The sequence below is a fragment of the Pyrus communis genome, chromosome 6 (assembly GCF_041283825.1).
Source record: "Pyrus communis isolate YQ-2024b chromosome 6, ASM4128382v1, whole genome shotgun sequence".
Classification (NCBI taxonomy): domain Eukaryota; kingdom Viridiplantae; phylum Streptophyta; class Magnoliopsida; order Rosales; family Rosaceae; genus Pyrus; species Pyrus communis.
In genome coordinates this window covers 16,017,214-16,033,555 of record NC_142570.1, presented here as the reverse complement: position 1 = coordinate 16,033,555, position 16,342 = coordinate 16,017,214, and the positions used below count along the sequence as shown (strand labels likewise).

At 38.5% G+C, this 16,342-nt stretch overlaps 1 protein-coding gene across 1 annotated transcript; it reads left to right on the top strand.

Annotated features, from left to right (window-relative positions):
* Nucleotides 1-3,728: 3,728 nt before the first annotated feature.
* LOC148696349 (uncharacterized) lies at nucleotides 3,729-4,751 on the top strand. Its single transcript, XM_088695194.1, has one exon. The coding sequence runs from the start codon at nucleotides 3,729-3,731 to the stop codon at nucleotides 4,749-4,751; it is 1,023 nt and encodes a 340-aa protein (XP_088551320.1).
* The last annotated feature ends 11,591 nt before the right edge of the window (nucleotides 4,752-16,342 follow it).

Genomic DNA, 16,342 nt, shown 5'->3' with positions numbered 1-16,342 from the left:
TTCGTCTTCTTCAAGCCCAGGTTGTGGTGGCGGTTGTGGTGGCTCTTGTTGACTCCTCGTTCTCCTCAAAGTGCGTTCAAAATCACCGTCAAAGTCGGAGATGTTCTCTATAATAGGACGAGAGCTACGAGTCATACACAGTACCTAAAAAACAAGGAAACAAACAAACTAAGAATCTGAAATAAGAATGCACGAAAAACAAAATATAAAAATAAAGACAAGGGATTAGCAACTTTGCTAATCCCCGGCAACGGCGCCAAAATTTGATGCGGGCGCGCCGCGTACAAATTAAACCCTATTAGTGACAATTGTAGTAATGATGTAAGTAGGGATCGTTCTAACCGGGGATTAACTAGGGATGCTAAACACTTGACTTAAATAAATAAAACTAACTTTTAAAACACTAAGACAAACTTAAAAGACTCAAAACAAGTTCAAAAGACTCCAAATACTTTAAAAACATAAAATAAGACAAATCAAATGATTAAGACTTAACAAAATAGGGGGGGAAGTTTGATTTGACGAAAATTGAAATAACAAAACAAGTTAATAAACTAAGCAAATTGTAAAACGAATAAACGTAAATATGAATGTGATGAAAATATGGATGATGGAATAGCCAAGGGGTTCTTCTCCACACATGTTACACTTGCAATACAAGATTGATTTTCGGTTGGTCTTTCGATAAATTATGAAACTCAATGCTCCAAGTTAATTAGGTTCACTTAAATTAACTTTCAGATTTCCCTAGATTCATTGGATTGAATGGAATACGCATTACAACCAAATTATTCTTAATCAAAGTCCCTAACTATGGAATACGCATGATAGAGACATTCAACAAAGATCATTAAGTTCAACGGAAATCATAAACATCGACGAGGCATTCGTTACTATGGAATACGCATGAAACTTATGCCAAGAATTCGTTTAACGCGATTGTTTATAAGCAACCTCCACTACTTGTGAATATAAGTTCATAACGATTAGGTGAAACTCACTTATATTCTAGCGTCATATTCATGCATGAAAATTAAGCTTGCAATCTTAATGAACATACATAAATAATTTATCAATCAAACAGTTAAACGAATTGAATCCACAACTTATGAAATACCAACCAAAAGTAATCAATTCATATTGCAAATATAAACATAGTTTCGAATCACCCCCTAGCTAAAGGGGGTTTAGTTCCTCATAACTTTGAAATCAAAGAAACCCCTAAACATTCCAACAACTCAAACTTGAATTGTATGAACGTTTAGGCACTCTTCTCTTCCATTCTCATACGTACAAAACAAAGAGAATTAAATTTAAACTTTGAAATCAAAGAAACACCTAAAAATTCCAACAACTCAAACTTGAATTGTATGAACGTTTAGGCACTCTTTTCTTCCTCGTTGTTGTAGCACAAGGTCTAAGTGAGCTTTGGGGATTATGTGAAGTGTTTTGGAGGGATGGGAAGTGGTTGGATAGTGGCTGCAATGAAGGAGAAAAACTGCACAGAAAATGGAATGGGACTCACGGCAATGGAATGGTATTTGTGTTGTGTGAAGTGTTGTGAATGGAAATATGAGATATGAATTGAATGGGCAGTGAATGAATGAATGCTAGGGTATTTATAGGGGTAGTGGAGGGAACATATGGCTGTTTGTTTAAGCATTTGTGTGGAGGAATGATGGAAAAACAGCTAGGACACATGTGAAAACTGGAATTGCACAAGGGGAGCAAAGGGAACCCACGGCAATTGGAGTTTGTTTGATGATGATGCATGTGATAGGTGGGAACAAAGGGTGAAACATGGCACAAGGGGGCTTGAATGAATGATTGAATGTGCATGTGGATTTAAGGAATGAGTGGTGGTGTAATGATGAAGTGAATGCATGTGGAATTAAAAGGAGGAAAACTGAAATTGTGAAGGGAAGGCACGGCATGAAATCAAATAAAAGGGAAGATGGTGTGTGAATGCATGTGATTGTAATGTTTGTTGGTTAAAGATGCATGTGGATGTATTATTCAATGGGAAAGTATGTGATTGAATTAAAGGATGCAAAGTGAATGAATCATGAATCATTGTGGATGAAAGGTGGAAGTGCATGTGTTGATGACTAGGTTAGTGGGTGGAAATCTGAAAATGGCATATAGGAATGGGAGCTCACGGTTTGAATGTGTGAAGTGTGTGTGAATGCATGTGAAGATGCAATAAATAATGCATGTAGGGTTAGGAAATAATGAAGAAATGCATGTGAGATGTTTGGAAAGGAATAAAGAATCAATGGTGGAAATGTGAGTGAATGATGTGCATGTGTGAGAATGCATGTGGAATTAAGAGGAGTATGGAAGTGAAATAAATGAATGATATGTTAAGTGATAAATGAATGATATGTTAAGTGATAAGTGAATGATATGTGGTGAGTGATAAGTGAATGGTTTGATAAGTGATAAATGAACTAGTTTAAAGGGCTAGGGTTTAAGTACATAGAATGGGCCTAAAATAGGTTGGTTTGTATGGCATAATGTGTTAAGCCCAAGGCAAGGTGAATGTAATTGGGTTAGGGCCATTGTTTTGTGTCTTCAAGTGCATACAAGGCCTTCAAATTCGTCCATCTTCTTGGCTCCATGGATAAGCTATCCAATCCATGCCCAAAAATGCTCCAAATGGCCTCAAAATGCACTTTCTTGCTCCCTAGGCCCTTAGAACCTGAAAACACACAAAAGAAACATAAAGGACTAAAATAACGAGAGAAACATAACGTAAATGCACGAGAACAAGCCATTTAAGTCGTATGAATATGCTCCTATCAGCTAGTCACGATTGTGTTTAGTAAACCCTAGGCTGGATTAACATGCGTATTCCATAGTTATGAATGCCTAGTCGATGTTTATGATTTCCGTTGAACTTAATGATCTTTGTTGAATGTCTCTATCATGCGTATTCCATAGTTAGGGACTTTGATTAGGAATAATTTGGTTGTAATGCGTATCCCATTCAATCCAATGAATCTAGGGAAATCTGAAAGTTAATTTAAGCGGACCTAATTAACTTGGAGCATTGTCATTCATTGTTTGTTGAAGTCATAACTGGGAATCAAATTATATGCATATGTTCATGTGTGGATAAGGAACCCTCTAACTAGTTTCTCATCATTCTATTTCATCAAAATCGGTTTTAGAATCTGTTTTGTTTCCAAGTTTCTGTTTTAATTTTAAATTCGTCAAAGACCAATCCCCCATTTATTTTAAAGTGTTAGATTAGTTAGAAATACATTTAGTTTATGTTTTTAAGAGTCTTGAGTCAAGTTACAAATTAATTTCGTCCAAATTTGTGTTTGTGCTCAAAACTGCTTAGAAAGTGGTTTTTAGGCAGATTTGAGTGTGTTTGTGCTGTTTTGAGTCTTTTAGTTTGTTTGAGTGTTTTAAATTTTAGGTTTGCATTCATTAAGTCTAGTTTAGTGTTCTAAATATTGTTTTTACGTTTTTGAGTCAATTTCACATTGATTAGCATCCCTAGTTAATCCCCGGTCTAGAACGATCCCTATTTGCTCATATACTACAATTGTCATCCATAGGGTTTAATTTGTGTGTCAAGTTAATTTTCACACCAAATTTTGGCGCCGTTGCCGGGGATTAGCAAAATTGCTAATCCCTTGTGTTTTTGCCGTATGTTTTTAGTGTAATTTACCTAGTTTTCTTATTTTGTTTTGTTTTCTTGGTTTAGGTACTAGTGCATGACGCGGAGTTCTCAAACTGTGCATGCACATATCTTGGACTTTAACGACGATTTTGAACGTGATTTGAGAAGAAAGAGGAGGCATCCCGAACCTAGTGAACCTAGTTCAAGTTCAGAGGCCGAATCTGAGTTTGAAAGAGTGGAAGAAGAAGTTATGGCAGCGGACAATCGGACCATTAAAGAGCTTTCGGCCTCGGGGTTGGCCAATGCCACACCATTATGCATTCAATACCCTGCGGCTGCCCAAGGCAAGACCGATGAATTCGAGTTGAAGTCAAGCTTGTTGCACCACATTCCGAAATACCATGGGCTTTCCATGGAAGATCCCAACAAGCATCTCAAGGAGTTCGAGGTTGTTTGTTCGAGCATGACACCCATAAATGTCGATGGGAACATTCTAATGATGAAGGCTTTTCCATTCTCACTTTTGGAAAAGGCGAAGGATTGGCTGTACGAGTTAGCACCCGGAACGGTTACATCTTGGGATAGTATGAAAAGAGCTTTCTTGGAGAAGTTTTTCCCAACTTCAAGAGTCATTCTCTTGAGGAAACGGATTAGTGGCATCCAACAAAATCAAGGTGAATCGTTTCCTTCTTATTATGAACATTTTAAATCACTTGTTGCTTCTTGTCCACAACATCAAATGAAGGAGGAGCCGCTCATTCAATACTTCTACGAAGGACTCCTTCCCATGGAACGCCAAATGCTTGATGCCTCGGCGGGAGGTGCGTTGGTGGATAAAACTCCGGGGGCTGCAAAAGTTCTAATTGCCAACCGAGCACATAATGTACAACAATACGAAGGTGTTGGACAGAGAGACCCCCCACGGCCACAAGTGAATGAGGTAAGTTCTATGCCCGAAATTCAATCCCAATTAGCTAACCTTACTTCTATTGTTTCTCAGTTGGTCGAGGGAATGAAGATTCATGGACCAAGTGTGTGTGGTGTGTGCTCTATGCAAGGACATGCCAACGATCAATTGTTGATGTATTATTCCTTCCTAATGCTAGAATATATTTAGTATAATGGCACAAGCAAGGGTGTCGAATCCTCAGGGACTAATTGGACCTATGTAATTACTTGTTTTGCAAGAACTCTATGAAATGAATCAAACTAAACAGAATAGGCATATTTGTTGTTGTAACTTGAAAGTATAAGAAAGTGAAGTAAACACAAATAAATGACTCAACAACTAATAAAATGAGATAGTACCAATGGAGATGAAGCTAGGGATTCGGTTTCACCATTGCTAAACCAAGTCCATGTTTGTAAATTAGTTTATACTCATTCATCTACCTATTTCTTGAGTTTGTTTCACTTGGACATGATCAACCATATGATGTGTGGATTTGATCAAATGTCTCTAATCATGAACCTAGTTGTGATGTGCAACTTTGGTTCATAACCAAGAGTATGTAATGCACAAGAAACTTTCATAAAACCAAAGGGAATAACTCGGCATGATGTTTGCTAAACATTCCCTTCATTCATTCACATATCTACCAAGATTATGCATGATGTGTGTTTTAATCTTGGCTACACAACTTAGTGATTAATTCAAATGATGATCAAACATTAAAATCAACACACTAAGTCACCATTAAATCAGAGAATGAAACAAGAAATAGATGAACAAACTGAGCATTCTAACTTAAATACATGGCAAACTTTGCAAGGTTACATCGAATCCCTAGAGGAGGATTAGTTACAATTCATGTTTACAAAAGATTTAACATAAAAATATAAAACATGAATGAGCATAGAATTAATAAGAAGAAACCCTTGAAGCAAAACTGATGTTGAATTCCTTGAAGAGTGCCTTCGGTGTTGGTTTCCAAATGTGGTGCGGATGAAGGTAGATTGGTTATGGTTGAATTGTTTCTGCCCTTGGGACAGAAATGGACAGAAAATGAAGTGAAATGGGAGAAGTTATGCGTGTGTAATGGACTGAGTGAAGAACAATTTTTTGTGAATGGGAGAGAATGTCGAATGGAATAGAATGTGGACCGTTTCTGTGAATCGGAGAGAATGTCGAATACCAAGCAATGGAGAGGAAGAATCAGTAGTTCCTTTGTGAATTTCTGAATGTGGTTAATGATGGGAAGACAATAGGAATGCATGTGAAAGCTGACAACATGCATGTGAAAGGAAAACTGAAAAGGTGTAAGAATGTGCACGGCCTAGACAAGAAGGAGCTGGAATCGCATGAAATGGTGGGATGAGTGGATTTCTGGAGTGATGGATGCAAAGCATGGACATGATCTGCAGGTATGTGGTTTATTTAACCCAAGATACATGTGCAATGTCTGCCACAAGGGAGTGGACATCTGCAAATGGGAATGGAAGTGCACGGTATGGGCATGAGGGAGTTGACGCATGGCCTGGACAAGATCTGCAAGTATGTGTTAATGTATTCAAAGAAGCATGTGCCCTTGCTTCAACAAGTGAGTGGAACCTGCAAAGGTGAATTGGCCATTTGAAATTGTTTGTACAAATCTGGAAAGGAGAAGAAAGCACACGGCATGGACAAAGGGGGCTGGAATCACATGGAATGATGGGATGAAATGGATTTCTGAAATGATGGCTGAAAGGAGTGGAATGCACGGTCAGGTTGTGGACATGCATGTGAATGCATGTTTTGATGTTTTAGAAGTGCATAATCTGACTTGGAATCACATGGGAGTGCACGGCCAGGTTATGAATCATGCATGTGAATGCATGTTTTGGTGTTGTTTAGAATCACCCAATATGGCCGAATTGCACCACTTAACACTTCCACATCATTTCCTGAAATTCCAGCAGTCAAAAGTTTCCTAGGATCTTCATTTGGACTTCAATTTAACTCCCTAGAATCCTCTCCACGTTTGGAATAATGCTCAGCTACCAAAAGGCATGATTTTTACTTCATTTGCCTTCCCTTTGATCCAAATACACACTTGACTGCACACTAACACCAAATAATGTAAAATGCAACTAGTTCAATCCAAAAACATCCCAAAGACGCCAAATAAGGAATATATAAATGCATGCAAAATGAGACTTATCAAATACCCCCAAACCTGGTTTTTCCTAGTCCTCGAGCAAACTTAAAACTAAAACACACAAAACACAAACATCTAACTAAACCACTTTCGCTGGCCAAACGATTGCACTGAGCATGTGCAACAAGCCTTTGAACCCCTAGGTGTCCCTAGTTGGAGGAGTTGTGTCTCCTGAGGGTTTACAGTGATGAACCCACAAACATCTACAAAAATCTGCAAACAATTTGGCTAAAACATGCTTTGAACAAACTAATAAGAACCAATGAAGATTTTGTCATACATTCAAACTCAAAAGTTTTCCACTTCAAAGAATCGTATCAATTGTAACGTATAAAGATATTTCTCCATGCCTTACAACTTCAAGGTCATCATACCCAATTGCTTTAAGAAAGAATTCGCCTCAACTCAACTCCTCACAGCTTCCACTCAAGTTCTCACTCAGATCCTAAGGTTTAGTCTCTCCACAACATATATGAGTGAAATTATGTAAAGGGAATCAAAATTCTCACATATGAAATCTGAAATGGAAGTACAGTTTCTGAGTCGATCTCATGAAATGAATCAAATGCTAAGAATATAGATAACACACACACTTACCATCACTCATGAATACATCCTCAATGATCAGCTAGGTCTTTCTCAAGATTGTAATGCAAGGCTTAGGGTATAGGTTACGAAAGAATTGATATGAAATACTAGAGCTTGGGGCATACCAAAATGTCCTTGAGGATCATGCTCTTCGCTTGCGTTTGTCTTCTTTCTTCTTTGTTTTTGGCATCCAGGCCCTATGTCTTATAATGAGGAGATTTGGAACTCGTATCCACTTTAATTCTCTTTTTTTTTTTTTTTATAACCCTTTTTTTTTTTTTTTTAGAAGCATCTTCAACATAGGTACCCTCGGTACATGCCACAATCTTGTTCCAAAGCTCAATTTACCTTTAGTCTTCATCACGTTGGTATTCCCCAAACTATAAGGTATGGCTTGTAATGAGCTAGAATGGTAGATTATGGTGTAGGTGATGAAAGAATTAGGCTAAAGTGTTTGGCTGCAACAAGGGTGAATGGAGCACACAAATGGGTAGGATTTAAGCCTTTGAGTAGTTAAAACATGCATAGCCTAACATCATCTCATTGAGTTCATTCATGAATGATACTAAACACATGGTATCTGCAACGGAGAGTAATTCTTAGTATCCAAACAACATAGAAGTAATGAGATCATTTAAAGTGAAATTGAAAGAAAAAGATAGGAGTAGAAACACTTTAAACCCTCTCAAAGAAGCAATTAGGCTCAAAATAACTCACTAAGGTAGTCTCCACTATTCTTCTTCCAGAAATTGAGTATGGTACCTCCATAATCATAATTTCAAGAGTTAAATCTTTATACATGACTGATAGGAGCATATTCATGCGACTTAAATGGCTTGTTCTCGTGCATTTACGTTATGTTTCTTTAGTTATTTTAGTACTTTAAGCTATTTTCGTGTGTTTGTAGGTCCAAAGGGCTAAAGGAGCAAAAAGATGCATTTTAGAGACTTTTGGAGCACTTTTGGGCTAAGGATGGATAGCTTATGCTTGGCGCCAAAGTGTTGGACGAAATTGAAGACCTAATTGAAGACCAAAGTGTTGGAACCTTGTTCCCTTTAGTTTTAGGACATTTAAACCTTTCCAAATCCCTTATGCTGTGCATCTCCACCTTTCTCCCAAAACCATACACATGCATTCATTATTCATTCCCTCACATGCTCCCATTACTTATCATATCATCCACTTATCTTATCACCACTTATCATATCATCCACTTATCATTCACCACTTATCTTATCATCCACTTATCATATCATCCACTTATCATTCACCACTTATCTTATCACCACTTATCTTATCATTAACTTATCATATCATTCACTTATCATATCATTCACTTATCATATCATACACTTATCATAACCATACACTTATCACTTATCACAACAACAACCTTGCACATGCACATTCATCCACATGCACCCATAATCATTCACTCATCTTTAATGCACATGCATCTTCCATAAATCAAATCAGCCACATCCACATGCACCTATTCCATTTCATCATTACACCACATTCTCTCCCTTTAATCACATGCATAAATCAGCACATGCATCTCCCATTCCCATCAGATTTCCATCATATTCACATGCATTCCATCCTTTAAAACATTGCACATGCACTCCCTTTAATTAATTAAGCCACATGCACTCCCATCCATTTCATCATTGCAGCCAACACATGCTTTCACATGCATTTTCAGATTGTCCCCTTGCACATGCAGCCACATATTCATTGCACATGCAATTCCAACCCACATGCATCCTTTAATCATTCAAACATGCAGCCACATTCCCTCCTAGCTGTCATGTTCCCCCCCATTTCACCTATAAATAAGCATCCATTGCATTCATTCTCATTCATTCTCATACACACTTCCATTTCAGAAATTCATCCATTGCAGAAATGTAGACATCAAACTCCCTTGTGCCGTGCTCTCCCTTACAATCCAAACACCATCCTTCCATTTCCACCACTTCCCAAACCATTCACACCATCAAACTATCCCTAGACCTTGTGCTACAACGAAGAGGAAGAGAAGAGTGCCTAAACGTTCATACAATTCAAGTTTGAGTTGTTGGAATGTTTAGGTGTTTCTTTGATTTCAATGTTTAATTTCAATACTCTTTGTTTTGTACGAATGAGGAAAGGAAGAGAAGAGTGCCTAAACGTTCATACAATTCAAGTTTGAGTTGTTGGAATGTTTAGGTGTTTCTTTGATTTCCCTTTGTTTTGTACCATGAGGAACTAAAATCCCCTTTAGCTAGGGGGTGATTCAAAATATATGTTTATGCTTGCATTTTAATTTGATTACTTTTAATTGCGTTTCATAAGTTGTGGATTCAATTTGTTTAACCGTTTGATTGATAACTTATTTATGTATGTTTATTGAGAGTGCACGCTTAATTTTCATGCATGAATATGACGCTAGAATATAAGTGAGTTTCACCTAATAGTTACGAACTTATATTCACAAGTAGTGGAGGTTGCTTATAAACAATCGCGTTAAACGAATTCTTGGCATAAGTTTCATGCAATCCATAGTAACGAATGCCTCGTCAACACTTATAATTTTCATAGAGCGTAATAATTCTTGCTTGTATCTCTATTATGCAGTCATGTAGGGGACTTGTGGGGAATGTTTTGAATTGTCCCATGCGCTAACCCATCCAATTCAGTAACGTTAGGAAGATTTGAAAGTTAATTAGTGCATCACGGTTAACTTGGGGTGTTGAGCATTAGTGAAGAATGTAAGTAGGGATCGTTCTGGACCGGGGATTAGGAGGGATTGTTAATCACTTGGATTTGACTCAAAAACGTAAAAACACAATATAAAACACTATACTAGACTCAAAGAATGCAAAACTAAACTTTAAAACACCAAAACAAACCAAAAGACTCAAAACAGCACCAAAACACTCAAAACTGCCTTAAAAACACAATCTGGGCAGTTTTGAGCACTAGACACAACTTGGACGAAAATTGGTTTTAACTTGACCTAAGACACTTAAAAACACAAACTAAAGTGATTTCTAACTACTATGACTTAACAAAGTAAAGGGGGATTGGTTTTGGACGAAATTAAAAACAAAACAAACTTTTTAAATTTGAACAGATTGTAAAAACGAATTTGATGGAATTGAATGGATGGGAAGCTAGCTAAGGGGTTCATCTCCACACATGTTATACTTGCATATAAAACGATTTCCAATTGCTTTTCAATAACCCATGAATTCTCAACGCCCCAGATTAACCGTGAATTGCACTAATTAACCCTCAGATTTTCCTAACGTTATTGAATTGGATGATTGCATACGACAACCCAAAGCATTCCCCACAAGTTCCCTACATGAATTGCATAATAGAGATACAAGCAAGAATCATTAAGTTCTTTGAAAACCATAAGCATTGACGAAGCACTCGTTACTATGAATTGCATGAAACTTATGCCAAGAATTTACTTAACGCAATTGAGATCATCAACTTTTACTACTTGTGAATATAATTCCATAACGATTAGGTGAAATTTCCTTATATCCTAGCATCCAATTTATGCATGATAATTAAGCGTGCACTCTCAACCAACACACACAAATCAATGTAATTCACATAGATAAGTAAATTGAATTCACAACTTATGAAACGCAATTAGAAGTAATCAAATCATATCGCAAGCATAAACATGTATTTCGAATCCCCCCCTAGCCAAGGGGGGGGTTTAGTTCCTCATACGCACAAAACAAAGAGAATTGAAATTAAACATTGAATTCAAAGGAAAAGAAACACCTAGAAATTCCAGCGGCGCGAACTTGAATTGCATGAACTTCCGAGCTTCCTTCTCCTCCTCCTTGGTGCGGCAAAGGTCTAGGGACAGGTTTTAGGGCCTTAGGTGTATGGATGCATGGTCGTGGAGGGATATAGTAGTGTTTAGGGGAAGGGGATGGTGCGGCAAGGCTTAAAACTAAGGAGAAAGGTGTTTGGTGGCTGCGGCAAGGGTGTGGAGAGGGTTGGACGAATTTCTGGAATTAATGAATGTGTATGAGAGGTGGTTATCTGATCTAGGGGTTAATATGAGTATATATAGGCACTTAAAACCCTAGGGTAATCAGATATGGACTTGAATAACCCAAATCCACAAGGAAATAGGCCATCTAGAAGGTAGGAAACCCCAAAGGAAAAGGAATAGAGGCGCCAGATTTTTAGGGTTCTAGAAACAAAGTGTTTTGTGGCAGAAATTGGCACTTCTAGAAGGATTTGGGGCGCCACTTTTGTAGGAGATAAGATAAGGTTCCTAGAATCATGTTTAAAGGGCCAAATTTGTAGGGAAAAAGAGATAAGGGTGCGGCACTAAAGGATAGGGCAGATTAGGGCTTCTAGAAACCCTCCAATGCAAGGAAAACTCATGGCAAGGATGGATAAGGTTTCTAGAACAAGGATAAGGTATCCTAAATGGATAAGGTGCCCTAAATGGATAAGGACTCCTCATTGCACTTGGAAACTTTGCCTATTAGGATTAGGAAACCTTGTCTTTGTCATTCCTTCTTCATCTTGGACTCCTTTTCCTTCTTGGACTTGGAAAACTTCTTTGTTGCTTCACTTGAGACCATTTGGATTTAACTTTCCTACTTCAAGTAGGAAACCTTGTTTGAGTAGGAAACTTTGTTCTTCTAGGAATCCTAATTCAACTAGGAAACCCATTTCAACTAGGAATCCTAATTCAACTAGGAAACCATCTTCCATTAGGGACTTTCCTACTTCAATTAGGAAACCTTGCTCAAGTAGGAATCATCATCTTCAAGTCTTCAATTTCGTCCACCCTCTTGGCTCCAAGCATATGATATCCATTCCAAGCTCTAATTTGCTCCAAAAGGCTCCAAAATGCATCCTTTTGCATACTTTGCCCTTAAAACCTGAAAATACATAAAACTAGCTTAAAAGACTACTTTACTAAGGAAAAACACTATAAATGCACAAAAACAAGCTAAACTAAGGTGCGTAAATATGCTCCCATCAAGCATCATGGTTTATTGAAATGCAATTGGAAATCATTTTATTATGCAAGTATAACATGTGTGGAGATGAACCCTTTAGCTAGCCTTCATTCCATTCAATTCCATCCATTTCATCTTTGATAGGAGCATATTCATGCGACTTAAATGGCTTGTTCTCGTGCATTTACGTTATGTTTCTTTAGTTATTTTAGTACTTTAAGCTATTTTCGTGTGTTTGTAGGTCCAAAGGGCTAAAGGAGCAAAAAGATGCATTTTGGAGACTTTTGGAGCACTTTTGGGCTAAGGATGGATAGCTTATGCTTGGAGCCAAAGTGTTGGACGAAATTGAAGACCTAATTGAAGACCAAAGTGTTGGAACCTTGTTCCCTTTAGTTTTAGGACATTTAAACCTTTCCTAATCCCAATCATGCCATGCATAACACACATCCATTCTAACACATTGTCATTGCACATGCATTTCCTTCATTAATTAACCCACATGCTCCCATTACTTATCATAACCACTTATCACTTATCATCACCACTTATCACTTATCATCACCACATATCATACACTTATCATATCCATACACTTATCACTTATCATAACCATACACTTATCACTTATCTCTCCCATTTCAGATTGCATTCCCTTGCATTCCAACCAAAACCATGCACATGCACTTGTTCCTCCATTAAATCAGCCACATGCATTCATCATCACAACCTAGCTGTCATTCCACTTTAACCCACATGCATTTCCACCCACATGCTCTCCCATTTCAGATTGCATTCCCATCCCATTCCACATAAACCACGCATAAATATGCTCCTATCATAAATCACGCATCAAATTTTACATGGTGAATTATTTGGTGCCCATTCTACATGGTGAATTATTTGGTGCCTAAATATGCTCCTATCATAAATCACGCATCAAATTTTGGCGCCGTTGCCGGGGATTAGAAAATTTGCTAATTCCTTGGATTGTTTTATTTTCGTTTGTTTTTATTTTATTCCAGATTCTTAATCTTGTTTTGTTTCTTGTTTTAGGTACTAGTTCATGACTCGGAGTTCTCATCCCATTCGTGAACATATCCTGGGGTGATTAGGGTTCTTCGTCCGGCTGCAAGACGTAAAAGAAAGCGCTTCTTGGGAGGCAACCCAATGCACTGAATAAAACAAAGCATGTTCATAAAAAAAAAAAAAAAAAAAAAAAAAAAAAAAAAAAAAAGAGATACTAAACATGGAGAAAGATGGAGCCTTCACAGAGGTTGTTTGCTTGAAGCCCCACTACTGGGCAAAACTCTAGAAGCGGAAGGCATAGATGCGGGAGGCATAGAAGCGGGAGGCATCGGAGCTAGAGCATTCCAGGCCTCAATACTTGGCCAAACGCTGGACGAGCCAGGAAAAATGTGCCTCTGGAAGTAAGCCGCAAGCCTTTGACGGTCACTTTGACGGTCACTTTGCATCCGACCATTGGATTCTTGCAGCTCATCAAGCTTCCTCTTCATACCCGTCGAATAGTTGTTGGCAAGCACGTGCAAACTTCTATTCTCGTGCTTAAGCAGTTTGATCTCCTGCTTGAGACTTTCCACCTCTGCCATCAATGATTCCACCTGACGGGAGCGGGCAAGCAGGCGTTGGCCCATGTTGGACACAGAACTCGCACACTGAACACTAAATGCGAGGGACTCTTGAACGGCCAACTCATCGGACCGTCCTGACAGCAGCCTACTATCTTTTGGAGTGAGGAGGTTCCTAGCTACTATTGTAGCTGTTGTGGCGTCCTGCATCACAGAGTCTTCACCTGTAAGAGGACCGTTAGAAGATAAGAAAGAAGGGCGCCATACGTTACCTTGACGCGGCGCGCCCGTATCACTGCTGAGACTCAATTCTAAGCTAAGGTTCGATGGGTTTGCCATTTTTTTTCAAAAGTATTCAAAAGAGAAGGGATGGATGGAGTTAAAATTTCAAAGGGCCGGAGACGATGTTCAAGAATGGGAAATCTTCAGAGTGTGTTTGTTGGCGATGATCGATACCTCTATAAGAAGCCAAGGCGACGCGTCCACCGATTCAAAACGCCGGAATTTCCGGCGGAAGTTCGGCGACGCTTTCTCTGCTTTTCAGAAAACGCGTTCAACTTTGTCAAAAGTTCACGTGGAGGTCATCATCGCAGCTACACTTTTGCCGACAAGCGTAAATTTCGGCGACGCTTTCTCTGCTTTTCAGAAAACGCGTGCGACTTTGTCAAAAGAGCTCTGACAGAGCCGCATCCGCACTACCACGTGTCGTTCAGAAAGCGAAAGGGCGCCTGTGCAGAAATCGAAGGGGCGTCCGTTCAGAAATCGAAGAGTCGTTTGCTCAGAAATTGAAGAGACGTTTGTCGACAAGGGTAAAAGAACAGTACCACCACTTGATATTATCTCTATATATGTCGACCTTCGTCTTTTATGGCAAGGCAAACCTGAAGAAAATGTCCAACTCTTCCGCACCTCTGAGGGCGCTCTCCCAGCAACGCCTTTTGAAATACTCAATTTTTTCTCCCCCAAAGAAGATACCAGAAACCTGGAGTACAAATAAGGCAGAAGGAAACGGTCGATCGAAGCATGTGGAGACAACCACAACAAATACATGTGCTGCTTCATTCGCCGTTTCTTCAAAAGCAAAGGTATCTCATATCATCAAGGTCTAAAGCAAAAGTATCTCATATCATGCTCTTTCCCTGTCCTTTCCTTTGTCCTTGTTATTACTCGCATGGCAAAGTAAACGAAAGCAATCAGAGGCACTTGGAGTCAGTCTTCTGTTCTGGAACCAACTGCCTGGAATCCATTCCTGATTGCTTACCTAGCGTTGCTCTCGAGTAGTCATCTTCAACGGTTGACACACTTCCAGAGAAGGGACCACTTCTGCAAGGGGAGCAAGCAAGGCAAAGGAAAATGATACATTGAAGCATGTGGAGACAAACATAGGCTGAGTTATCCTCCAACCCTTTTCAATACGAATTGGAAAGATTGAACAAAGAAACAGACCAAAGGAGTAAGCTCAGACCTTCGGGGGAGACCAAAAGAATCCTGCTGCCCAGTTCAAGAGTAGCACAAAGGAAAATCAACGATGGGAGGAACCCCTGTGGAATCAACAACATCAAGCCTCAATGCAATCACCAAGGAGAAGATGGAATTTACATTCCACAACCAGATTTGCGTCTCTAAACTCTTCTCTTTGTTAATTACATTCTGCCATGTTTAGTATGTTTAAGTGCTTTTTGTGTGTTTACTTATGCTTTGTATGAATCTATGCTTAAAACATTGAGGACAATGTTTGATTTAAGTGTGGGGGGGGTAACTAATGTTGTTAATGCAAATTCGTGGGATTTTATCACCCATAACTTCAAATGTTGTTCCTTGCTGTTTTAAGGTGTTTTTAGGCTGTTTTAGAGTGTTTTAGAGTGTGTTGACTTAAAAATCCGAAAAACCCATAAAAATTGAAAAAATTGTTTTGAAAACCCAAAAAGAGTTGTTTTAAAGTTGTTTTTGTGTGTCTTAGGGTACCTTCCAACACAATGATAAGGATTGGGTTTGTAATTGCATGACTGTTAAAAAGAGTTATGAACATAGAGAAAAGTTTGATTTACTCTTGGTATATGCTTGGTTATGGTTATAATGTATGACTTCACATGCAATCATAAAAGAAAAATTCGTTTTTGTAACATGCTTGAAGGAAGGAACTCAAACAAACGCTACATCCCTGTGAGACTCGAGCCATTACTTTTTTTTGGAGAGTTATTTTCTGTGATTCTTTGTTTTCTAAAGTTGTTGCATGATCTCATTATTCCTTGCTTGGTTACTACTTAGAATGCAATTGTATCATGATAGAACTAAATGCTAGAACTTAAATCCGTTTCATTCAAAGCATGACATTGAATTGCATAATATATATCAAGATGAAGTTGTTGCCACCATAGCCAAATAGCCTTACTTCCCATATTT

Excerpts from the sequence above, each read along its gene's own strand:
- LOC148696349 (XM_088695194.1), top strand. The coding sequence starts at position 3,729 with ATGACGCGGAGTTCTCAAACTGTGCATGCACATATCTTGGACTTTAAC.